At 33.7% G+C, this 27,155-nt stretch overlaps 2 protein-coding genes across 5 annotated transcripts; both read right to left on the bottom strand.

Annotated features, from left to right (window-relative positions):
• Positions 1 to 6,728: 6,728 nt before the first annotated feature.
• Positions 6,729 to 11,628, bottom strand: LOC109002422 (UDP-xylose transporter 3-like). 4 transcript variants are annotated; one of them, XM_018980167.2, is made up of 9 exons: positions 11,435 to 11,628; positions 11,301 to 11,341; positions 10,997 to 11,165; positions 10,414 to 10,598; positions 9,851 to 9,918; positions 8,325 to 8,457; positions 7,864 to 8,025; positions 7,478 to 7,750; positions 6,729 to 7,185 (listed from the first exon to the last, which is right to left on the bottom strand). In XM_018980167.2, exons 3-9 carry the CDS (start codon positions 11,115 to 11,117, stop codon positions 7,069 to 7,071), a joined length of 1,059 nt encoding a protein of 352 aa, XP_018835712.1. In that variant the 5' UTR covers positions 11,118 to 11,165; positions 11,301 to 11,341; positions 11,435 to 11,628; the 3' UTR covers positions 6,729 to 7,068. The 4 variants fall into 4 exon arrangements, with proteins under 4 accessions (XP_018835712.1, XP_018835715.1, XP_018835713.1 ...); XM_018980170.2 differs by having other exon boundaries at positions 10,997 to 11,159; XM_018980168.2 differs by having other exon boundaries at positions 11,483 to 11,628.
• An 8,148-nt stretch (positions 11,629 to 19,776) lies between these two features.
• LOC109002421 (expansin-A4-like) lies at positions 19,777 to 21,096 on the bottom strand. The gene is made up of 3 exons (XM_018980166.2): positions 20,888 to 21,096; positions 20,498 to 20,810; positions 19,777 to 20,392 (listed from the first exon to the last, which is right to left on the bottom strand). The coding sequence occupies exons 1-3, from the start codon at positions 21,024 to 21,026 to the stop codon at positions 20,089 to 20,091; spliced, it is 756 nt and encodes a 251-aa protein (XP_018835711.1). The 5' UTR covers positions 21,027 to 21,096; the 3' UTR covers positions 19,777 to 20,088.
• Positions 21,097 to 27,155: the final 6,059 nt, after the last annotated feature.

The raw sequence follows: 27,155 nt of genomic DNA, 5'->3' as shown, positions 1-27,155 counted from the left end.
TAAATTTTATTCTAATATATAACTACAATAAAATAATTCGAGTTTTCTAATATATAGAATAATATATAATTAATAATTAGAATAATATACTTTAATAAACAAATTGATATTTGTAAGAATATTGAATAATATTAATTTCGATAAAGTAGAAAAAATAAATTTTGAAATTTAAATATATTTATAAATATTTAAATTAATAATAAATATTACTTATTTTTTAATATATTCATAACTATTATTTAATAATTAAAAATACTTTTCAAGGATTCATTCCTTTATTAAATTTCAAAAATTAAAAATTATCTAGTCTAATCTTGTTATCCCAACTAGGGTTGCAAATAGTCCGGTCCAGTCGGTCCAGCTTTTTTTTTTTAATAATTAATAAAAAAAATTATTTAAAATACTAAATTAAATTAAGTGACTTATTAATGTGGATTATGTAACAAACTCAATAAAAAAATATTTTATATGGTCAATGATAATAAATTAGATGAAAACTATATTGTTAATTTATATAATTACTATATAATTAACTAATTGATATTATATATTTATTAATTCATAGAATATTAACAAGTGCTAATAGCATATTTAAAATTTTATATTGTTAATAGTGATAGGTTAGATAAATATATATATATAAAATATTGTTAATATATAGAATATTAACAAGTATTAATAATATATTTAAAAATTTATATTGTTAATTGTACAATTATTATATATAATTTTTTTTTTTCATTCGATCCAGTCCGAAAAAATCTTGGACTGTGGACCGGACCGAATGTTTTCTGTCCTCTAAAATGTAGATCGGACCGAACCGATCTAAGTCTGGATCTGATCTAGTCCGGACCGAAACGGTCGGTCCGTTCAGTCCGACCGGACCGTTTATCACCCCTAATCTCAACACTATTTAGATAAGAAAAAAGCAGTCGGCTGCTATAAGCACGGGGTAAACGACGGCAGCTGATGTGGCAAAAATCGAAAACGCTCCGTTTAGTTTGACTCTCATTTCCTTCGAACTCTCCTTCCTTCCAGTTCCAACGGCCATGTTCTTTGAGAAAGAGTCTTTCTTTTGTAATGCTCAAAAAAGGTTGGCTCCACAGGACTCGGCGCGGGAGCGGAGGAAGGAGTCCATTATCTCACAGCGGAGCATGGCGATGAACTCGTTTGTCCCAAGGGTCTTCCCAAAGTCCTCATTGTTTTGAGGATTATAATCTCCATACTTGTTGCATCTGAATTCTTTGTTCGGTCTTTCTGGAAAAGGGTATTTCCTTCAAGAAGGATATATCCTGAAATACATACCCGCGTCCCTCCAAACTGTTTGTCTGTGCCAGAAATTTCTGATGGTGTCTGTGTCATGTCTTCGGCAAGCCAATTAGAAGCAAAGACTAAAAGCAAACTTCTTCGTTTTGTTTTTGTTTTATTGCTATTTTATGATTAGATTTAGGATATTAGTCTTTGTATCATGTTTTATTCCAGGATCCTTCTTTGGTGATGCTCAAAAAAGTGCTCAGGCAAGTTGAGATCATCAAGAGTTCATGATCTGGTACACCAAATTTTGAATCTCATGAAGTTGAAGCTAACGAGTTGCAATCAGCTGTAAATCAGTATCTGCAGATTAGGAATTCTGTAAAAGTATCTCGTGATATAGACTCAAGATTTGGGCTGAGCAAAGAGCCAAATGATTCCACAACAAAAACATGGCTTGAAAAAATTAGACCGCCAACCACTCACAAGCATTCCTTGCAAGCACTTGCAGAGTGAAGATAAACCTACTTATTTGTGGCCCATTTAGTGCTGATTTTGATGGTGACTGTGTGTATCTTTTATATCCTCAATCTCTTACTGCAAAAGCAGAAGTTTTGAAACTTTTCTCTGTGGATAAGCAGTTGCTTAGCTCTCACAGTGGTAAACTCAACTTGCAACTGGCCACTGACTCGTTGTTGTCCCTAAAGACAATGTTTAAAACATACTTCTTGGACAGATCAGCAGCTCAAAAAAATACATTAAAAAAAAAAGAAAAAAAAAGTAAAATACACTGCTTCGGAATCCTTTTTCGGTGAACGTAGCAATGCTCTTCCATTAACTCTATGAGCTACATGCTCGACCAATCTATAACTTTTCTCTTGTTTTTAGTTTGAGGTTAATAAAACAATTATTATTTTCTATTTTGATTTGCTCATTTTAGGACATTTTTCTTTCGAATCATTCATTCACAGGGTAAAATTCACCTCCATCGTTGCACTTAACAAATATTTCCAACAAATGCATTCACCAAGACGGCGACCCTTCCATACTTGAAGATCCAGTTCGGCTGCTTACGGACTCAACCACTTGAAGCTTCAGCGAAGACCACACCAGTTTCAAAATGAGCACCAAATCGCCGTCCGTTTCTGGTCGAAGACCACAAATCGCCGACGACCACAACGCAAGAGAAGCACCAACGGAGAAACAAGTGGGAACCAGAGTCGAAGAGAATCGAAAATGCACTAACTCGTCGTCAGTTTCTGCCCGAAGAGTCGAAGACCACAAATCACCGAAGGAAACCAGAGTCGAAGACCACAAATCGCAAGAGATGCGGGAGAAGGAAGCGGGAATTAGAAATCTGTTTTTCATTTTTTTTCTTTTTCTTTTGTTTTTAGTAGAAGTTGGGCAGCCGACGGCGCGGCGACTGTACATGGCAACTGTGTTTAGATAATAATAGAAGGATTCCCGGCGGCTAAAGCGTTGCGTGAGGTTCGTGATTCATCCTGGCTAATGTCAGTACGAGAACGGACCCACACAACATGCGAATGGATTGCGCACGAAACACAGTACCGCATCTTCACGTACAGCTTTGGAAGGAGGATGCACCTAAAAGTCAAAACATTATCCTAAGTTTATGGCCATCAGAGTCAAGACGGTCACGTTTGATTTTACAGATATAAATTATGATAAAAATTAAATATTAAATAAAATATTATTAAAATATATATTTTTTAATATTAATTTTATTTTAATATTTTAAAAAATTAAATTTTTTATTTTATTTTTTATAAAAATTTAAAAAAATTATAATTATTAAATGAAATGAAAGTTGTAAAAATTATAAAAGCAAACTTTTCTGGCAGCGTTTTCTGCAGTTGGAGCAGCAGATGAACTTGATGTGGCCACGGCCGTGCTTGTTGCATCCACCATTCCTGAGCTTGAAAGTCTGCCGCAAACACGCAATTAAACGACGACGCGTAGAGATGAATGCAGTGGTGAAGCATAAAGCATGAGGCTTTTGACATCTAATTACCGTGGAGATTGAAGATGTTAGGGTTCCATGGTAACAGGCTCGGGGAAGGGATGGAACGCAGTGAAGAGGCAACAGACAAAGCCAGGGCTGCAGTAGTGAACTGTCGAAGACAAGGCTCAGTTGGTATATCCTAAGTCGCAACGCACCGTTTCATGGAGGATTGAAGTGCTCCGTTTCAAGGAAAAGCTATGCACCACCGTCTACCTTAAAGTGTTGTCGTTTACTTTACCATTACTTGTTATGATTGTCGTTTAGTTTATGTTTTCTGTTATGTTTTCTTAGAAAAATTAACCTCATTCGTCTTCTTTCAACACAAAATATAATAAATAATTTAATTTTTTAAATTTTATAATAATAATAATATTAAAAAATAATATTTTAATAATATTTTATCATTTCAATTCAACTTACTTTAACATTCAAACACACCCACAAATAAGAGATATGAGATATGGATTCCTTACGTCGTAACTGGATCCATCTAATCGGGTATTTTCCCAAGCTTAAGATCCGTTTTGTTTGTCTAGACTCCAGATAAAGTTAAGAGAAAAAAGTCATGAAAAAAATTCTTTAATGTTTTAATTACAAGAAATTAAAAAGTCATGAATTTAATGAAAAATTAAAAAACAAATGACATTTTTTAAGTGATTAACATGTCAAGCCATTTTTTCATTTTGAGTTGAAAAAAAATAAAAACAAAAACTGCTACTTATAAATTAAGGGTAGGTTTGGGAAGTGAGATAAAAATTTTGTGTTTTGTTTTGAAGTTTAAAATATTAAATTTTAATATTATTATTGTTTTGGGATTTGAAAAAGGTGTATTGAGATTTTAAAAAGTTGAATTGTTTATAATATTTTGTATGGAGATTTGAAAAAGGTGTAATGATGAGATGAAATAAAATGAGAATTTTGTGTTTTAGTTGATGTACCAAACCTGCCCTAAGTGTATCAAGTGTACAATCTATCGTAGTTATAAAAATATCAAAATACTGATATATTTTTTAATGCTAGCTGAATTGGCAGATTTCCACATTAACGGTGTCTATAGTATATCAACAAGTATACTTGTAAATACATTTTTTTACTAAAAATTTTATATACTATTACTTTTATATATTATTTGTGCATTTTATTAATGTAATTGACTGTGTAATTTTTTTTAATATAAAATAACTATTTTGATTAATCACATTAATAGAATATGTAAAAAGCACGCAAAAGTAATTATATGTAACAAACTCTTTTTTTACTGGTAAAATAAGAATTCTACTGGTAAAATAAGAATTCTTTGGTGAATCAAATATTCCTCAACAGAGTTGAGAATATATCCTCAACACCAATTTGCAAATATAATGTTCCTACAATTTATTTTCCAAACCTCTAACAAGTATTCTTAGTAGGAAAATGTTAAGCGTCCCGCTCTCACTTGGAGCTACCGTTTGCATTGGTTTTCTTTTTTCCTTTTGTTTTGTTTATTTTTATTTTTACTTCATGATTAAGGAATTTTTTTTTAATGATGTTCTAATTTTTTAAAAAATATATATATTTAAAAGTGTTAAAAAAATACAAGTAAAAAAAAAAGGCAAAAAAAAAAACACATGAAAATAACTAGCAAGAAGGAAAATGATATTCTCACCACTGATTCTTACAGTTCGATGATAATGTTAAATTTTTTTTTTTATTTTTTAATTCTTCCTTTTACTTAGTGATTAAGAAAATATTTTTTAATAATATTGTGATTTTTTTATTTTTTTTTAAATATTTAAAAGTATAAAAAAATACATGTAAAAAAAGACAACAAAAAGAAGAAGAACAATTATATCTAACAGTATCTCTCAGCGGTAGCTAGGAGTGGCGGTGGATGTAACACAATCCATTCTTAGTAATATGGCCATTAACTTCTACCAAATTATTAGACTTAAAATTTGCTTAAAAATACCAAACATTTTAGCATATTCACACCAGATTGTTCCACTTCATAATTTGAGAGAGTTTGGAGGAATTTTTAGAAGAAATGATAAGAATAGTGGCGAAACAGAGCACAAAATTTTCTACCTTCCAAATCATGAAGCTAGCCAGATCAGGATTCAAAAGGTGAAATGCCTAAAAGAATTTGAAGTTTGACATTTTTACATGCAGTAAGATCAAATAATCATTTGATAAGGAGGGCTATCTAAACCTGTACATGAACATCAGAAGCAAGCACACCATAAGAAACCTTATCTTATTACATGCATAATGTCTGATACAAGGAAAGATGACCAAAAGACAAAACTTCATCACAAACTGTACAAAGATGCTTGTATTAATATACCTGGCCAGACCCTGCATTCAGTAAAAAGCCTAACCACAGTACTAAGAGCTTATTGTTGTCTCAAGGACACTCTTTCTCATAAATTTCACTCGCATATTTCCAGTTAATAACCTTCCATATGTTCTTCAGATAATTCGATTTCACATCACGGTACTGCATGAGAAAAAAAAAATCAGTTTTCAAGTTACAACCAAATGACAAAATCATGCAAGAGAGCTGCAGATCATTCCATGTTCTGCCCTCGAAACAGGCCGAGATAGATGCTCAATATACTCAAAGAAGCAATCCTCTTACTGAGAGGTGAGCAGAAGCATTTATCATCATTGCTGCATAGCAGGAAGAAAGAAAATGACATTTGAAACCATAAACAATAGAACATTGCTACTCTTCATTTTAAATTTTGTCATCCGCAATCAAATTTGTCAATGCCAATAAAACTTATTTTTCCATTAAGTCCATTAAGTTATGTTTTACCAAAAGACACTTAAAATCCTTGACCATTTGACGTGTAGCTCTCTTGTAAAATTTAATAAAATATTCTATTTTATCAAAAGGTCCTTAAGACCCTTGACCATTTGACGTGTAACTCCCTTATAAAATTTAATAAAGGATCATGTTTTACCAAAAGATCTTTAATAGCCCCACGACACACATGAATTAACATATCTTTTTCATGTTATTTTTGTTATGACAGCGTACGCATTTTCTTTTCTTTTTTTTGTTTCAATTTTTTTAAAATAAAAAATAAATAATATTTTATTATTATATAGAGAGTAAATAGATAATTCAATATAGATGCAAACTAATGCTCATATTTTGCTAAAATTTAAAATTTTTTAATCTTAATTTTTTATCTTTTCTTAACCTTGTATTTTCTTTTCTCAAATAAATAAATTACTGAACTTTTTATTTTATTTTATTTAAATCATTATGTCATGTACAACCAAGGCTAACGCGGGTCGTTCCTAGTGTGTATACATACATATACGCCATGCATATTACATACAAAGGAGACGTGTCAGTTGTCATCAGCAAATCTTCACTTCGCTTGGATTGCGAAAGTGCAGAAAGGTGCAGGAAAAGGTTCATTGAACATCTTCAGCAGCAAAAAGTTCTCACTGAGTCCAGAGATTTTCAAAAAATGATGAATATACCAATCCAAATAAACAGAAAACATCAACGAAAATTGTTCAGTGTTTCGAAATAATAGTATACAAGACACATTAAATTCTGATATGCACCTGATTGGTTCAAAAATACTGCCCAAAACCGCTATAATAGGGAGACTCGGACACTATCTCTCTCCCCCTCTCTCTTCCCCTTTCCTCTTAATTGTAACAAGTCATTACAGAATAGTTATAATCTGACATAACTTACTCTGGGTGACCTTACCAGTAACATCTTCATCACTGGACTGGTTTTTCTACCGATTTCAATCGACGCAAAATAATATTTAACGATTACAAAGGCTTTATGCATGCAGATCCTTGTTTGAATTCCATGTGGGAGCCTTCGGAACAACGCCATCACCTAAGATTGTAGCTCCATTTTCTACACTTAAAAGGGGATCAGATTCACTTTCCTTTGCCTACAACAAGAAACAAAGATGTTTAGCATATACATCACACATGCCAATAAAACTGCGGGATATTAAAAATAAAGAGAATCAAGATATGTATGAGAAAAGTAAAATAATAGATATGATATGGAGTTTACTGAGAGAGGAAGTAGATACAAAGACCTTGGGGAGGTGAGATATCAGGTTGTTTTCTAATTGTTTCACCAAATGATAATCTAAATTTTTTTTGATAAGTGATCATCTAAATTGATGTGAAAACCATTAGTATATAAAGATTGAGCACGGAAAGAAGTTGAACTACCTGGGACAACGGTGCAGATGCTTCATTAGCCTTCTGCTGGCTCTCAAGAGAGCAACAGTAAGAATAGAGTACCATCCCAACTACAGCAACCAGGATTCCTAAAATATTTCGCCAGCTAAATGGGTCATGAAGTAAAACATAGCCAAACGCCAAAACCAGGCATGTTTTCAGATGTCCAAGGACTTGATAGGTGACTGGAGATGTCTTTCCAATAACCAGAAAGGTACTGAAGTTTACAGAGACAGCAATCAGGCAGGATAGAACGATGAAGAACTGCAATAAAGACAAAGCACGTATAATAGTTAAATTAAGAAGCAAAACAGATTAGAAAACAGATAGGCAGAATCTTTTTTTCCTCTCTCTGTGAGGATTGGCGCAATTCTTACCAGCACTTGAGGGGTATATTTGAAAGCAAAAACATTCCGATTAGTCAAAAGTCCATCCAGAAACGGGCCCACAATGAACAAAGTTATTGCCTGATAGGGACAAGACTGATAGAGAAGTTGGGTTGAAGAAACTTTGAACTTCTTCTGAATGGCATTGGTCATCTGACAATAACTGGTTAAGTTTTTAACAACAAACACTTAACTAACCACGAAAAAAATCAGGCATTAAGGTCGGTGAGAAGTGCCACTTAGTCCAAAGCCTATTGGCATATATGCCTATTACTTGTCAAATAAGAGAAAACGTTACATTAAAAAGACAAGTTGTTTGCTTTGGCCAAACATGAAATATATCTTCGTCTTTTCTTTTCTTTTTTTCCTCTTTTCTCCTTTCTTATTTCTGCCAGGTAAATTAATGTATAAGAAACATTCAACACAGTAAACGTTATTTCAGCTTAGGATACAATCTGAGCAACACAGGTTGTGATAACAGCAAGCAAGGACAAGAAAGAACCCAGGGCATTGAGCTGAAGATCAGTCACCGTTGCAATTCCGACACCAAAAAGCAGGATGATGAGTGAAAATTGGATACTCCTACTGTTTAGAGGGTAAAGAAAAAAGTATCAGTACACAGTATTTAAACAGATATAGAGAGCATCCTTGGCAGAACAGGCCGCCCACCATGAATTATGAAAGCAGAAACTCTCTCCCCAGTGGATACACTATCATAGAAGAACAAGATCATAAGTGCCGGCATGCATAGGTCAGACATCATGCACAAGCTACCTACTCTATTGATTTCAACCAAGTCAAAAAAGGGGAAAGAAAACAAAGAAATTAGAGTAGTTTAGACTGGTACTGACTGAATAGGCATTAAAGATTAAAATCATGACCAAGAAACTTACTGATAAAAAAAAACAATCATGAACAAGAAACCATGAAACATCTGCCTTCTAGAAGTTGTACAGATAACGTTTTCCAGGCTTGTGAAAGTTCTAGACAAATAACCATTCAAATACTAAGGTCTCTTGGCTTCAAATGCCTTCAAGCCAGTTGGTCTACTGCAAGCCTCTTAGCAACTTGTGCCATAAAGGCCAACTCCCCCAAGCTAAGCATTGCCAATGATGGAAATGTTTCAGTCACCTTAGGTCATTTTCAAGAGGCTGAGGGTCATCACTGATACCAATTTCTCTAATCCAGACTGCCTTTGCTAGCGCCCAACCGATGATGAAAGCAGTTATGATTGCAATTGAGCGAAGTACCACAAAATATAACAATATTCTTTTATCTTTTGTGAAATAAACTATAAAAGTTGACTTTTCATCTGCGCCAAACCCTATTCCCTGTTTCCTCTCAGCATAATCAATGTACCCCATAAAAGTGCTTTGCAAAGTCAAAGCTCGTTCTTGGCTCCAGGCAACAACTAAAGGGGACCCCAAGGCATATTTTTTCCAGAGTTTGTTTCCATTGAGAATGGTAACAAGGTAGTTGGTTAAAATGAAGCACATGCAATCATATTCACAGGCTTATGTGTCTAAGTGTAGTAACAAAACCTTAATATTAGTCTGCACAAGAAACTTAAAACTCTATATGCTTCCAGATTTTTAGAAAGAAAGGGAAGAAGAGGGTAGGGCTGGAATTTCTGCTACAATTGCAGTGGTGGAGACAAACAAAGGCAATAAAGCACCTCAACATTAAATATAGCGAGGTCTATAGACTGTGTCCATCTCTCTCCAAATTGAAAAAAGTGTTTGGGTCATGGCCTTGCTGCACGCCGCTAGCAGAAGCTAAGTGCATGAAAAGAGCTGCTAGAGAGGTTTCTTCTGCCGGTCTTTCTGTGCAACAGTCCACCAATAGTAGAAGAGAGGGTTACCATACAAACAAGATTCTTCCAGTTTTTACTCTAGCTTTTTCTTACCAATCAAGTAGCACAACAGCTGTATCTTATCTTACAGCCTACATACAAACCAATAAACTAAATAAAACTTACCTGAATTTCTTCATAAAGAAGAGAGTCTCCAAGAGAACAGTGCAGGGAATAATTGCCAGTTTTGTCATCTAACGAAAAACCAAGAGAGAAATGCTCAGAAACCAGCATATCAGATCAATACTGCTAAGATTTTAGATAAGAAAAGGGATAACAAAGACAAGTCATAAACCGATCACTCCCATAAATCATCATATTACCATGACGCTATACCAAGACACAAGTTAAAACCAACAATTTATGAATCTGTACGGATCAAACTTTGAGATCAGGCAAGAGTTTTTATCACAAGAAAAAGTGACCCCATGTTATTTAGACTCCACAAATCACATAGAACATATGCACATTTCAGATAATGAACTCTTTTTCAATTTCACAGAGCTCATGAAACCAATCCCATGCAATCGCATATATATCTTTTTACAGGTACAAACGCAGAGATGTTATACTTCAGAAATGGAGTAGAAATAGAATGAGAAACCAAATCATGTAATCTTCATGTTGATAAAATAAATATTTATGTATGATATTACAGTCGTGGATTATGGACCAGAAGTGTAGGTTACCTGGTAAAACCCAACAGAATTGAAGCCCAAGCTAAGATTTAATAGTCCAATGGAGATTCCATTTAGTATGCCAAAACCCATTACAGCTCTTGGATCAAAAGGCTTGTGTTCAAACAATTTCATCCATAACGCCACATGAAGAGAGCAAAAAGTGACAAGAAGATGCCAACTTGTCAAGGTTGTGGCTGCAGCACCCCATATTGTAAGTAAGTATTCTCCACTAGATAACAAAGATCTAGAAGCTAAGAAGATAATGAGGACGACGCTAGCAATTTAATGCAGACTCCATTAATGAGAAATGAATAACTACTTTATTAACAATGTTCCCTGAAAAAAAATTAATGAGCCCACGTGGTAGTTTTGGCCCGCAACAACCATTAAACCACAGAGTATTAGTTTTTAAACAAATGAGAGCGTTATTTCCAATTACCACACCTAGGCACCAAGTCCAATAGTTTTTTTTTTTTTGGCTGAAAAATTACAGATCTAAGAACCGACGCTCAATGTCATGTTAATTGCATCACAAAAGCCATCATCTCAGCACTGCTTTCTTTAGGATGAATACACATGGATGACTACTCACCAAATGTAAAACCAAGCGTGCTAATGAGCGCCTTGTTGCAAATCACGATCGAGACCGACGACACCACCGACAAGCTCAAAGCCCCAACGGTCCCCAGCTGGAACCTCTGGCTTTCACTCATCTTCAAAGCTCACCGCTCTCTCCAAGCCCCGCCCCAGTTTTTCTGGATCTACCAAAATATCAACCCCGCTCTTCACAGTCAATAATATAACATTACACATTACACACACTCATTAATACCAGACAGGTTACTCGTCCACGTATACGTATATACATGTTCCTAGAGAGATGTATGACTTCGTACCTCAGCCGGACATACTTTATCGCGCAAAAAGGGAGCTGCAGCTGTAAATTCCAAACACAGAAAAGTTCAATAAATTAGAAACAGAAATTAATGAAGCCCGGAATTCGGACACAGATTTGCAGAAATTGACGGACCAAGACCCTAGATCTGCAGCAGTGTGAAAGAAAGAGGGAGACGGTCACCGTTTGGAGAATCTGGGAAGAGAGATTCTGCGGAAAGCTACTGGGAATAATTAACTCAGGTGGGATTTATAGGAGAGCTCTGGCATCGATCGTCAGCCAGCGTTTGGTTTGTGGAAAATGAAATGAAAATGGCAGAGAGAGAGAGAGAGAGAGAGAGAGGTTATATTATGAAAGGAATCCGTCGTCGTTTTAGATTCCCCAAATTCCTATAAGATTATTTTATATAATATAAAACAAAAACGCAGTCTATAGTCACTTTTGTGTACATTTTGTGCATTTTATTAATATAATTGATTATATTATTTTTTTAAATATAAAATAATTATTTTGATCAATCAAATTAAAAGTGTGTAAGAAATATATAAAAGTGATTATATATAACAGAATTTAATATAAAATTAATTTTTGAAAAAAAAATAAAGAAAATAAAAGTGAGTTTAAAAGAAGGAAGATAAATTATTATTTATTCATTCATAGCTAATCACATTTAAATTTTAATATACAACCGATCAAAGACACAGAAATTTGATAGAGAGAGCAAAACTTCCACTAAAATTACTTATGGGGTTATTAATTATAAGTAATGTTAAGGATAAATTCTTAACGTATAAGTTTTGTGTGAGCTTTTTACATTTTTATATAATGTAATTCATTTTTTTATAAAAAGACGGCGTGAAATTTGTACATTTGAAGCTTATATATTTTATTATTAATTAATTATATATAGACACTTATATTTGTGAACAAGTTTGACTTTGAGTTATAAAAAATGTTGATACACTTGCATTTTTTTAACTTGCATTTTTTTAAGTTCGTCAATTGGCATTTAAAATTTTATAGTAACATGCAAACAACATACACAATTTAGTATGTAAAGAGGACACTTCTATGACAATTTGAACAAGCTCTCATTTGTGTTTCGGTTTTTTTGTAAGTTTATGATTTTGTCAAAAGACATTCGTTTGGTTATACAGATGAGATAAGATGAAAATTAAAAGTTAAATAAAATATTGTTAAAATATAATTTTTAATATAACTTTTATTTTGAAATGTGAAAAAGTTGATTATTTATTATATTTTGTATAAAAATTTAAAAAAATTATAATGATTATATGTAATGAGATAATTTAATTTGTATAACCAAATCAATTAATATCAACACGATTTCACACTTTTATTTTTGTTTATTATTATAAATGGATGACATACCAATTGAATGTTAGAGACGTTTGGATTTAAAGATGACTTGAGATGACTTTAGATGAACTGAGATGAGTTGAGATGTATTGTGAATAGTAATGAGATGAGTTTTGAATGGTAGTGAGATTTGTGAGTTAAAGTTGCTGAATAGTAATGAATAGTAATGAGATGAGTTGAGATGAGTTGAGATGAGCTGAGATGACTTACGAATCCAAACGCCTCCAAGTCAACATATTACTTGCACGAGCCACGAAGATAGCGGTGGTATAATTTTTATTATTTTTTTGGTTTATATAGAAAATGAAGAAAATGAGTGGTGGGATTTTGCAGTTTGTGATGTGAGTGACGCGTGCGTGCATATAGCTAAAAAAGTAGGCGAAGGTCAAATGGGGTTTTTTTGTGTCAATTGGTTTTGATTATGCACGGTTGCAAATTGTACCAATTAATCAACGTAGAAGCCAAGTGACATTTTACCTAAACTAAACTAGACTGTTGATATGTCATGCAATGGTAGGTTTGAAGTTTGAATTTTTGCCTATATACCTTTTACCATTTACACCAAGGTTGTGAATTTGGCTATCTATTTTCACATGGATTTTCGTCTTTAATTATTACCATACAAAAAAAAAATGATATAAATGCTTTAACTAAATAAATGCTATTAACTAAATAGGAATTTTATAAAAATAAACTTACAAATTAATATGATTTAATGCGATATATTAAATCATATTATAAAATAGATTGTAAAGTTATTTTTATTATAGAATAGATCTAACGTATCATATGCAATCATGTATAGATTTATTTTTATGAGATATTTTTATAGTGAGATTTAATTGAGTCTATTATACCTTAATATTAAGACTAATTTAATATTAAGATTTTTTTTTCTTATCCTAATTTATTGATTTTTATAGATTGTTCAAAGTGTAGCTTTTTTTTTTTTTTTTAATCAAGAATACCTCATCTCATTTATAAAATCGAATATTTACAACTTTTGTCATATACAATTTGTTGTATAATTTCCTGTGGACCTTTCTCTATCCAACAGAATTCACCTGTTGTATGAAAAGACATTTTTGTAAGACTGTGTAACTATATTTCCTTCCCTATTTATAAATTAAACCCAAGGTCCAATGTAGACCTTGTGAAAGCAGACTCTTTGTATCCTCGATCAGCTGTCCATTCCCAGATTCATCCATCTCCTCGGATAGCACTGCCATTACCACCCATTTGGCATCCCCTTCCATCATGACAAACTAGACCCTAACTCCAAGCAGATCTCAATAGACCTCTTTAGAGCAAGAGACTCAACAATAAAAGGGATGCCACATGGTCTTTCATGGAGCAAACAACAGCCAGAACATCTCCATTAGAGTCCCTGACTATGATGCCTATGTCTATCCTCCTATTCTTCAAGTCAACAACAACATCGAAATTAAGCTTGCATTTATCCTCCATAAGTCTCTGCCATTTCTACCTTCCCTACTCACCTCACTCCTAGATTGTCTTCCCTCCAATTTGACATTTGCCTCCTAGTACTCTTCTAAGCCCGTCACAGTAGATCTCACCCCATGACCAGGACTAGCAAACTTATCTTAGAAAAACAAAAGCATTCCTCTTCTCCCAAATACCCCTCATAATAGCAATAACTTTTTTCAAACACCCATTAGATAGCCTGTTATTCAAATCCATCCACAAGCTGGTGAAATCATGGACCTGGTTCATCCACTTCCTCACAAGACTCTCAATTTCAATCCACACATCAGCAATCGCAGGACAGCACCACAAGGCATGCTTAACATCCTCCTATGTTCTTTTACACAGAGGGCATAAAGAATCATCATTCACCTTTCTTTTGAACAAATTAGTCCTCATGAGAAGGACATTATTTAAAGCATTCCAAATGAAAAGCTTGTAACTCCCAGACACCTCCAATGACCACACATTCTTCCACTGATTAGCATCCCTTCTCCCTTTAGAAGTACTCCATTTCCTCTCAATCTTCAATTGCAAATCAGCATAGTAAGCACTTGTCACGGTGAACTTACCCTTCTTTGAGAAGCCTCAAAACATCCTATCAGCTGCCCCAAGATAGGAATAGCACAAATCATGTCAGCTTCATTCATGTTAAAGACCCTGGCAATCAGATCCACATTCCATTCCCTCCTCTCTTCATCAATTAATCCAGCTACATTTGCATTAGCTGCCAGAACTTGGACAGGAGATTGGACACAATAAGAAGTAGGATAAGGAAGCCATTTCTGGCCCCATATCAGAATGCTCCTTCCATTACCCACCCTCCACCTCAACCCTCTCAACAACATCTCTCACCTCTCATATACTTCGCCAAATCAGGATGAGGATCTCTCTAACTTAGCCTCAATATAAAACTTTCTTTTCAAATATTTTTCATTAAAAATTCTGGCCACCAGTGAGTCTTGCCTCTGCAACAACCTCTACCCTCGTTTAGCCAACATGACACACTATTAAAACACTTCATACTCCTAAAGCCAAGACCTCCCTCAGCTTTAGAAACACTCAACATCTCCCATTTCTTCTAATGAATACTCGAATCTGTCCTATTGTTTTTCCACCAGAATCTGGAAATCATAGCCTCTAAATCACTGCATAGTTTCTTAGGCAACTTGAAGACGCTCATAGAGTAGGTAGGAATGGCCTACAATACAGCCTTCACCATCACTTCATTTTCTGTTCTAGACAAGAAATTAGTTTTCCAGTTCTAAATTTTCTGCCACACCCTATCTTTAATACTTCAAAAAGTATTGTATTTTGCCCTCCTCATCACTGCAGGAAGACCTAAGTATCTCTCATAGTTGTTACACAAAACAGCACAAGCATCTATTTTGATCCCCTTTCTTGCCAATGCACTAGTATTGGAACTATACATGATGGAGGTTTTTTGCTTATTCAAGGTCTGCCCCGAGGCTTCTTCATAACAGTTCAAGATGGCCTGAATTTTTCTCCATTCCTCAACCTTTGCTCTATTGAAAATTATACAGTCATCAACAAACATAAGATGGTGTAGGCTGGTGGTGGAAGGGTTTGCCATGGGAGACGCAAGGTGAACGCTAGCTGACGAAGGGTGGCGTTGCAGTGCTCGACAAAGGAAAAGGCAGAGAAAAGAAAAAGAAGGAAAATGAAGATGGGGTAGCGGCGCAGCAGGGGAGAGGGAAAAAAAATGATGAAGCCCTAAGGACTTTTGCCTAAACGACACCGTTTCACCACAAGGGGTTGGGCTCCCTCTCTCACACGAGCTGGGCAGGGCTTTTTTTTTCCAAATGCTTACAGATCTCTAAATCTCTTCTTCGGATCTAGAAATGTTAATATTTACTTCTTTTTGTTTGCGTGTGTGTGTGTGTGTATATATATATATATATATATATATTGTTTTCCTTTTTTTGGTTCAATATGCATTTTCTTATACTTGATTTGAGATATTATTTCTCAGATATGAAAATGTTATTTTTTTTTCATTTTATATGTGGACTATTTTTTTGCTGTTATCTTTTTCTCAGACTTGGAAATAATATTTATTTTTTGTTTTATTTCTCTTAGGTTATATTTTTCAGATTTGGAGATTTCTTCTTCTTCTTTCATTTGATATATATTGGTCTATTCTTCTCCATTTGTTTTATCCCCCTTTTTGTTGCTATTTCTTTATTTCTTGGCATTTTCCTTTCCGAACTCAAACATGTGATCTAATATGTTATTTTTGCCTTTATTTTTTGTTGTTATCATTTTTTTCGTTGGATATTTGGTTTTTTTTTTTTTTGAGTTTATTTGTCAGATTTGGATTTTTTTTTTTTTGTAGATTTTAAAGTTGTTTTTTTATTATTGCTGTTTGTATATTAATTTTTCCCTTTTCTTTTGTTCATATTCAGCTTAAAAAGTTGCTTTGTTCTTCTCTTTTTGTTGGACGTTTTTATATATTCACTTTATTTTAGTGTATTTACATTTTTCAACCTCGGTTCAAATAAATGGTGGTGCTTTTTGGTTGGGTTTCTAAAAGAGTAGAAGTTTCTTATTTATTTTTTTAATTAGATGTTATGATTTTTTGGATTTTTTTTTTAATTTTTATTGTTGATGTTTGGGAGAAGAAGATGATTTGAGTCTTGGGAAAATGGATCAACTAATGGGATTCTTGTGTCAGTCAGTCAAGTTGAGTGTTGGGGATGAGGATGGTTTGAGTGTCTGGGGTCAAGGTGATGGCTTTATTTGTATTAGTCCGTATGTTTTTTCTTTTTCTCTTTCCTTCTGTGACCGTTGAGTAGTTGAGGGTTTTTTGGTGTCAGTGTGTTAGTCGATGTATTAGTGCAGTGATTTTTCTTTTCTTACGTCTCTATCAAGTGTTTTTTCTTTACTTGTGTCTCTGTCTATTTAATTTGTGTCAATCAATCATTATTTTTTTTTTCATTGTTATCTTAGAGTGGTTGGCTGATTTGTGTTTTGTTTCTTTGCATAGTTACATTTTTTATCCTTAATTTATATAAATGGTAATGCGTATTTTTATTAAAAAAAAATTAAATTCACCCAATTAGACAAACGTGTTTTGCACGTTACCTTTCTAGTGTGTACATGTACACATATGTGTGTATGTGTGTTGATGGTAAGTTGTTTTTCCTCTTGGATTGACAATTTGATATCATAGTGAGAGTACACCAACCAACTTAACCAGACAGTATTATCACATGTCGAGAAAATATAAGAGCGATCGGTCCATTAATGCGCACTTTACTGAATACTGGTAAATGCCCACCATCTCAATTTGACTGACCCTTACTTAAGAGAAATTATATTTATAGTCTTAATATGTATAAATTTTTACATATTTATTTTGAAAATAATAGATAAATTTAAAATTTATATAAAAAAATTATTTCTTAATAATGAACCCTATTCTTTTTTAAAAAGAATGTGCGAGACTTCCATACTTTAAAACTGTATCTAACAATACTCTTTCGTAATCTTATCCATTATATATTTCCTTCTCATATTTTATTAATAGATTAACAGATATTTTGACACAATAATACAACTAGATGGATTTTAAATTAAAAACTGAGAATTAGTCAAAGATTCATATAAGCCAAAAACCAAAAGACAAGAACAAAATAGAGAAAAAAATTAATACCAAAAGTATTGTAAAAAAGAAACCTACGAGTTAAAAAATAATAATAATAAAAAAATATATTCATCATTTTTTTATCATCGTCTCATCATTTCATGATGTAGTATTAAATGATAGGTTCACAAGTAAAAAAGAATAAATAATTTCTAATCATTTAATACAACATCATGAAATGATGATAAAAAAATAAATAATAAATAACATTACTCAAAATAAAAAAGAGGAAAAAAGGGTGTCACTCCCTTTTTAATTTTTGTTTTTTTTTTAAATTACAATTTTCTGAACTATCTATGGCTTTATTTTTCATTCTCTCTCTCCTTTGATTTCTCATCTTGGCTCTACGAAAATATTTGCTATCTTTACTTTAAAATTACTTTTATAATTTCAAAGTTTTTAAAGTTTCTTAAACTATTTTGTCACATGTGGTTGAATCAAACATTGGTTTCTCTATATACATATGCAAAATCATTTTTTTTTAGAGATTGATTTTACATATCAAGAAAAACTCTCACATTGGATCATGTATCTTTGAGTAAATAATAAAAAAATATTTTTATTTATTTTTTTCTAATTTTTTTTTTACAATTAGCACCACTGCAAATTCTATCATTTAACAACCACTATAATTTTTTTTTTCTAAAATTCTATCCAATGGTGGAGAGAGAAAAAATAATAAAATAAGATTTAGAGAGAGAACAATACATCTTCAAATTTATAGAAATATTGTTCATAACTATACAAATTTTTAAACACGTATAATTCAATACAGCTCAATTTAAAGTTATATTATGTAAATATATAAATACATATACAGATGCATAATCTAATGCTAGTTTACACGTCCTATTTTGCATATTTCACTCTTGCCCTAGTTTGTTTATTTCTTAATTTTCTTGTGCACTCCCAAAAGCAAAAACATCCCACTAACCTTGTCTCTCCTATCAAAACAGCTCACTATCTCAACGATACTCATTTATGATTTGGTCTCTCAATAAATGGGTAATGATACACTTCATTTATTACTGTTCTAATACCTAGTTTTTTTTTTTTTTTCTTTTGCTCTTTGAATTTCAAAAACACTATCAGAAAGAAACCACACCTCCCGTGCGCGGGTAATGATTGAAGCTTAACTTGGTATCAAACTTATAATTTTTTTTTATAATTTTATATTAAAATAGAAGATATTTTTATAAAATTAAAATTATTTTTAATTAAATTATATGATTATATTAGTTGATTGAATTTATTTTCTATTAAATTACGTAAGAATGTCATGTTATGAGATTTTTTTTTTTTTTTAAAAATAACTAAATAATAAAGCATTAGTAAAGAAAGTATCCCTCAACAAATACTTCAATGCTAACGGAACTCGTTGGGAGAAGTGTGACTGAGAGTACGTTTGGGTAGTGATTTTATTTTTTATTTATATATAATAGTGATAAATATTATAGAATATTTGTGAATAGTTATGAGTAAAGATTGAAGTAAGTTTGTAGGTTCCATTGAGAATATTTTAAATTGTTTGATATGTAAAATATTTTTAAAAATATGAAAATAATTAAAAAGTATTGAGAGTAGTTTGATACCCAAACATACTCTAAGAGTGCTAGAAGACTTTAATAGCAATGTCAGCTCCAAGGATAGCAGCATCAAAGCAAACAGCATTTATGTTGCCAGCTCCGAATGTCTCCTTTAGTAGGCCTAAGGTCCGTGTAGCCAAGGGTCAAGACCAATCCCTCAGCCAATTTAATTCTTTTTCCCTACTTTTGGATACCAAAACTGCTTTTAAAAAGAGCACAAACCAAGGGAAGGAGATCGGAGATTGAAACTTCTTATCTTCATGAGTTGATGAAATCATTATAATCATACTTTGAGATACCAAAACTGCTTAAAAAGGGTTTGAAGGATCTGAAAATTCTACCTTTTCTCGAGAAAAAAATGGTACAGAATGGACAGATCATGATCATCTGCAGTGTTCATGTATTACTATTTGATATCATATAGCACAAAGTGCTACAAAATGGGGGAAATGGGATATCCCCTGAATGATACAGAGAAATTTCCAAAAACAAACTTATATGTGAAAGGCCCGGCGGGTGCTATTTGTTTAGCAACCTCAGCAATCAGAGAGCCACTTTCCCGGACTTCCACTACAAACTCTTGGCTCTTACAAAATATGAAAAAAAAAGGGAATTAAAACGCATACGCAACTAAAACATATACAAATTCTCACTAATCTACCTCCCCAAATTTAAAATTGACCCCCTCCGAAGGTCTGACCAAATTGCCAACCAGCAGGCACCACGTTGTAGCTTGTCACAGTCCTGCCGTCGCTGGTGGTGACTTGGAAGGACAAGCTTTGGCCATTGAGATATGAGTTGCTCTGCCAGTTTTGGCCCCAGTTCCTTGACATTGGTCGCCACCCTGTTTTAGAGCCCTTGATCGAGACGGCATGGACATCCCCTGCACCGCCAACGTTGGTGATCAGGACCAGGTTGAAGTAAGAGTGGCCATTAATGGTGAATCTTATGCCTCCTTTCTTCACACACGGCACTCTGTCATAACACAAGTGGGAAGACATTAGCAAAATAAGCAGCAGAGAGACATGTGGTGGTGTGGCTTCAGATTAAAAAAGTTGAGTTTAGTTATAATTCTCCAACCTTCTAAAGGCTACCGGCACTATTCCGGCGCGGTACTGTGCGATTTGCAAGAAAGCAGGCTCTGCCATATCGAAATGTTGGAGTGGAGGATTGCACCATCCACCATTGTCGTTGGACAAAGCGAAATTCGGCGGGCAGAAGTTTGTGGCGGTGACGGTGATGGTGCCAGGCAGGCACCATCTGGGGTCATTGTTGCATCGCATTTCATAGCAAGCACCGCAGGTCAAGCCATTGTTGAACAAAGCTGTGCTTAGAGCTGCAGTGTTGGTTCCATACCCCTGACTGTACAAATTCCCATACCCACATGCACCTCCTGCAAAACGCAAACATCAAACACAATTCTCCAAAAAGATAAAAGTGTGACCGAATTTGCTAAGGTTTGGGACATACCCATTGTGCCTGAAGCATCACCACCGCCGTAGAAAGTGGCGTGAGCACTCTCCCATCCTCCATAATCGGCGGTAGTTCCATACAAGTGTAGCTGAAGAATGAAAAGAAGAGCAAAGGAGATTGCCTGAGCTGCTGCCATTACAAGGCTTTTTCTTTAATGTTTGGAAAGCAGAGAAGCTTGGACACGGCAGGTTTAGTTTACTTGTGGTGTTATGATGCACGAGGGGGTTTGCTATTTATAACGAAACAGAGTTACAGACAGTAAGCCTAGGTGGGGATTGACAGCCGGCCAAAGCCACAAAACAATTCGAGAAAATGAAACGCACATGCACCGGTTGGTTCTTGTTGGAGGCTACCAACCGCCGAGCCCCGTGGACCAGACCTTTCTGACTCTGCACATGTATTTCTCAACTGTTTTTTACATCTTTGCATAAACTACTAATACATAAGTGTACGATTCCTTTGTTGCCTCTGGTTTGGGAAAGTTCATCTCAATTTTCTACCTCAATGTTTCTTATCCATGAGTAAAAACTTGGTCACTTAATATGGGTACATGGAGCATTGAATTTGCATTTTCATTTGAAGCATGTGTAGGGTCTTAAACAGATTATGGTATCTTTGCACATGGGAGGAAATCTTGGGTACCGAAAACATGGGGTTTCTAATTGGGATTTGATCCCATATGAACTCTAAGGTGGCATTTGATTCCTTGACCGAACTCAGTTCAGATTTAGACCTCTTCTAATATTCAAGCACCCAACTCTCAAATTACTAAACTCATATTAACTCAAAACCTCTTTAAACATAGAATCCACAACCTTTTTCAACTCAACATCTCTTTACACTCGAGATCTAAAACATTTTTCAACTTCTTATAAATACGTTTAAACTCATCTTAATATCCAAACACATTTAAACTCATCTTCGATTGGTCTTATAGAACTCACTCCACCATCTCAACTCATTATTATTCACAGAGAACCCAACTCAGCTCAACATACAAGCACAACAAAGCCTAAAGCGAAAGAAAAATAACATATAAAGTGAACTCTTATACGATATCATATTATAGTTGCCTAGAGTTCACTATAAATGTTGTTGGGTATCTTTGGTGTGTCTCTCTCTTTCAGTGTAGGTCTTGGAGTTCGATAACTATAGAAGATCTTAATCATGCTAATTAATCGAGACGTGCACTTCTTCTTCTTCTTCTTGAGTTTTTAATACCCGCCGTGGTGCTCAAATTATTGCTCTTTAAGCTGGATTGGGAGATATCATGCTTTCCAGTTCACCAAAATAGATAAGCATTTAGTTTAGAAGCACTTTTGGTTCCCTATGCTTTTTTAAGCCTATGGAATGTGAGTAGCTAGTTGTAGTCAAAGACATAACTGTGCATTGTGGGAAAGGGCGACCCACCCACAAAAGTCATATGTGGCTTTCAAGTTTAGACGTGCATGTTTATGTCAATCACAACAAAAATGTAAGGGGAGATGTTAAGATTTAGAATGTATAATTACATAAGATATATCATATATGACTTAGAAGGAAAATAATTTATGCAGACCATTTGAAAAAAAGTGAGATTTGTTCGAAAAAATCTACATTTTTATGATGGATCTCACTTTTTTTAGAGGGAGAAGTACAACAGTTCAAAAATATTTTACAAAAAAAAAAACTTATAAATTGACGTGACTTTATATGATACGTTAGATTTACTTTATAATAAAATGGAATTTATAATATGATATATCACATCAAGCAACATCCGTTTGTGAGTTTACTTTTATAAAATCTTTTTAGGACTAAAACATTTATCTTCCAAAACTTTCAATATATTTATATACCCTAAACTTATATCGAGTATTATTCAACTAAGAATAACAAAATTTAGGACCAACTGCATTAATTACCACCCACATTATTTGACCCCTTATGTACGTATGGACATGCATTTTATATGTTATATTGATTGTTTTTAAAATTCATTTTCCACCGAAATATAGATTTTCGAGTCTGACGTGGCTGTGGCAGACACCACGTGTGAGAAATGTCCAACTTCTGTTGGATGTTCGGTCACATGGATGGCCGACTTTTATAAATGATCGGATGCCGACTTGAATATGTTTAACCGGACGGGGCAAGTAAAGGCATAGAGTTAACTCAGTGGTTGTGGCTATGGTGCCATATCATTATTTTTTCTGAAATCATAGGCCCCTCCAAATAATGCCACCTTATATTTTTGTAAACTTCATTAAAGTATTTAGGTACTCACCAAATCATCTATATATATTATTGCAAAAGTTCGACTCGGGTCCAATTCATGTTATAATTAAATTCGTTGAATGTGTGACACGTGTTTCATAACAAGATATAACAATTCTCGACGGTCTCATTTGCAGTTACTACTCTCTTTCAGATGTATTAAACTTAACTATATTACCTAATAAAAAAGATGAACTTTTATGAATGTCTTACTTGCTTATATTATATATATATATATATAAAAGTACTAAAGTTATAAAAAGATTCTATAAATATAAATTTATAAATTGATATAGTTTCATACGATATATTATATATACTTTAAAGTAACTTTACATAATCTAACATATCACATCAAATTACGTCAGTTTATAAATTTATTTTTATAAAATAGTGATATGATGAAGATGTATGCCAATATTTTGTTTATAACTAAAGAACAAACAACATTCCACGTTTCATCAATCTATAGGAGGGCCGTTCAGACATGATTAATTACTAAAAAGAAAAACAGTGAAGCATCCTTTTTAGCTGGTTTAGAGCATCATGTGTAGTTGTGGTAGCATCATCAACTTTCATGATTCATATCGACCTATTTTTATATTCCCAGATTAAAAAAACTAACTTTCATCACTTTTCACCGACTTATTCATGGATGACATAATGGCAGTTGAATCCAACTGTGACGATGACCTATTTCTTCTGAAATTTTGGCATTCCCATCTCATATTATCAGTGATTTGCTAAATTTAGTAGATCAGAAGAGATTTTCAAAATCTCCTCCATTATATCATGGCTTATGTTCGATTCTGGTATGCTGAAGTGTGTCCACAATATCACTGCAAAAACAGCCTCACGAGTGATGTCGAGTATCAGACAAGACTTGAGTGTATCTTCTCTTCCCTAATTAATTTCCAGATGACAGAGTTGGATTCTATTGTTTTCAGTATGTGTAGGATATTGTTAGGGATCATAAGAGAAAAAATAAAATAAAAAGTAGAATCGATCACACACGATATAAGGTTTACGTGGTTCATCAGATGTCTACATCCACAAAACTGTAAAGGATTTTATTCAGATGATATAATTAATGATACATGTGGCTGTGAAAGAATTTAATACAATATATAATAAACTCTAATTAGTGTGTTGGGTCGGATCAATAGCTAAAACAGGTCAAAATGTTTTAGATAAATGATATTTGCAGTCATGAGTGTTCAAGTGAATAAATATGGGATCCACATAAAAAAAAATTAATTTTTTAATAGTGGATCCCACTCTTTTTCAAAACGATTGTACGGCATTTGTGCATTTCACGATTGTATGTAGTATTATTCAATTTTTTATGATCGCTCTGGTTTGGGCCTATCAGCCAAAGTCTGATTGAAAATCTATAAAAAAAAACTATAAAAGATCATTGTCGAATCGGATTATCAAGTCGCTGCAAACACAACCAAGCTCCATAGAAGCCCGACTGACACAAATGTTTATCTAAACATTTGAGCTGCAATTGTTTACAAACTGATATAGAATATAGTTTTCCCAACGTATTAAAAATGTAAAAGTTTCTCATCTTCTTCTGGGACAGGCAACAAAATAACCTTAAAGTTAATAATCTTCAGTTGGGGGTGGTGGCTACATCATCATGTTGGTCCTACCATGTTGAAGGCACATGCAAGGTCTGGCTTTGCGGCTCCTAATATTCATGCACCATTTGTAATCAATTTTGGATGCATTCATCTACCATGTTTTTTTAATGTATGTAATTCTGATAAAAGATAACAAAATGAAACAAAAAATGATCAAAACAAGACAAATAAAAAGACCCAACATTTTAACATAGAAATTATACTTCAGAACTTGAGAAAGCATCTTCCTTTTGCACCTACCCTAATGTTATTGGCATTAACAGAATATTGCTCTTTGGCTGCAACATGATTCTTTGTCTGATCTTGAAGAGGTACTGTGTTGTGTTTTGAGGCTTTTTTAGAAGCTTTTTGGATTTTTTAGAGGGTGAAGGAACTGCAATGTAGATTGCAATAATCATTTCAAGATTGTCTTGAGGATCATGTTCTCAATGGTCTGTCTAAAGTCGAACACTACAAATTTTGTATTGTCTCATTTCTTAAATTTCATGCAACATCTCTCTCTTTCTTTAACATTTTAGATTTCATGTCTGTGGTTCAAAAGAAAAATATAAAGACGTGGAAAGAAATTCTAAACAATACCAGTTTATCATCATGTGCTCATCACCATTCACCATCCTTTTTTTTTTTCCAAAAACAAAACCAGAAATTTACCCATGAAACTTTCAAATTTTCCGTTGTTTTTTTTCTAAGTTGCCATGTTTTTCACATGCTTTCTTTCTTTTTCTTGGATGGTAAAAATCTGGCTTTGCACTGCAACAAGTTATCTAAACTAGGCAAATAGTTAGTTGAGCAGTGTCTTAAAAGCCATACATATTTTTTAATACAATAGCTAAATCTGCTGTATTCAATACTGCAATTTATAGACCATGATTGAGGTAGATATAGTGCAGCAAACCCTACCCCTCGACCAAAGGAAAAGGAGGAATAGGTGCCTTTAAATTTGCCTGATCATACCCCATGGCAGAAGCAATCAGAAGTAGGAACAATTTGAGCCACAAGAAACAGAATTTTTTTTTTTTTTTTTTTATGGTTTATTTTGAAGAAATGTAGGGTAGGAAATGGACCTGTAATCAAGAGGATAAAGACATATCATTGTCTAACCGAAATCTATATTCAGAAGATTGCAAGAGCTTTGTCTAGTTTTTGTTGTTGATTTGGGGGTCAAGGAATGTGCCCTTCACAAAGGTATTGTACATTAGTCCTGCTGGCATGAGAATACAACTTCCAACCAGATGTTGGGGTTCCCGTTTCTTTATTAAAATTTAGTAAGAAGGTGGCCACAAATCTAAACCAGACAGGCCCCCACTCGAGATTCCTTGAAGGTGATGCTCAAGTCTTAAATACGGCTCCACATTCTGCAGTATTGTATGACCACTTATGGTTGAAAACTCTCAGGACATACTAAACCCAAGTTTTGAACTCAGTAGCTTAGAGCAATTAATCAGGTGTACTGTAAAATGGGACAATCAAACTGTATCTGAAGCACTTATTGAACCAACTCCTATTAACACAGAACGACATACTGTTGAATTTGTAGAGCCTGGTTTATTCTTGTGGCAGCCCGATTTGATGAACATATCCGACAAGGATTAGTTACAGTTTTTGGTTAAGTTTTACTGAGGCTTGGGCCATAGAATGTAGGTTTTGAATAACGTATCAATTGTGAAAATAAGGTTTCTGCCTTACAATCCTTTATATATGCAATGAATGAACAGTATAGCCATCTGGAACAATGCATTTCATCTCAAAGTGTATTTTATCATTATTTAAGATAATCAAATCATATGCAACTTTATGGACGTAAGCACGTTATTGAACTGCGTTAATTTTGTGTCATGTGATTGATTGTTTGCTGATTTTGTATTTACTTTTACCTTTTCTGTCATCATTTTCACAACACAAACAATGCACTACTCCCTGCAATGGCTCTAATAACAGGTCTAGCTGCAGGGTACGATATCAGATGCCCAAAGAAGAGTCATCGCCACTAACTTTTGAATGCTAGGCTTAATATGTTCTCTATTTAAATTTTGTTTCTTCGTTTTACTCCATGTGATTATCAAATCCAGAGCTGAGAGCAGCTTAGGGTACCTGGAGATTGGAAGACTGAAAAGAGAACTGGTCAAAAGAAGATATATACCAGAACAATACAAGAAGGGAAATTAAAATATCAGTTTAACCACTTCAGTACTGGCCTTCTTTGTGAGAGCATATATTTTCTGCTGAATAACAAGAAAGGCAGGCATTGGGAAAATGTTTGCAGCACACAGCTCTTCCATCTTAGAATTTAACATCCAATAGCCCGACCCAGTGCTGGGCATAACCACTCTAAAGCTTTTTTTTTTTTTTTTTAGCTTTAT

The sequence above is a fragment of the Juglans regia genome, chromosome 5 (assembly GCF_001411555.2).
Source record: "Juglans regia cultivar Chandler chromosome 5, Walnut 2.0, whole genome shotgun sequence".
Lineage (NCBI taxonomy): Eukaryota > Viridiplantae > Streptophyta > Magnoliopsida > Fagales > Juglandaceae > Juglans > Juglans regia.
The sequence above is the reverse complement of the archived record's forward strand: the minus strand, read 5'-3'. Positions and strand labels throughout refer to the sequence as shown.

What these genes read in the sequence shown, in the direction of transcription:
- LOC109002422 (XM_018980167.2), bottom strand. Translation starts at nt 11,117, where the DNA reads ATGAGTGAAAGCCAGAGGTTCCAGCTGGGGACCGTTGGGGCTTTGAGC. An exon ending in ATTCTGTTGGGTTTTACCAG is followed by an intron (nt 9,919 to 10,413) that starts GTAACCTACACT and finishes GTTTTTCGTTAG; the next exon opens with ATGACAAAACTGGCAATTAT. An exon ending in CAACCTGTGTTGCTCAGATT is followed by an intron (nt 8,026 to 8,324) that starts GTATCCTAAGCT and finishes AGTTATTGTCAG; the next exon opens with ATGACCAATGCCATTCAGAA.
- LOC109002421 (XM_018980166.2), bottom strand. Translation starts at nt 21,026, where the DNA reads ATGGCAGCAGCTCAGGCAATCTCCTTTGCTCTTCTTTTCATTCTTCAG. An exon ending in TGATGCTTCAGGCACAATGG is followed by an intron (nt 20,811 to 20,887) that starts GTATGTCCCAAA and finishes TGCGTTTTGCAG; the next exon opens with GAGGTGCATGTGGGTATGGG. An exon ending in GTGCCGGTAGCCTTTAGAAG is followed by an intron (nt 20,393 to 20,497) that starts GTTGGAGAATTA and finishes GTGTTATGACAG; the next exon opens with AGTGCCGTGTGTGAAGAAAG.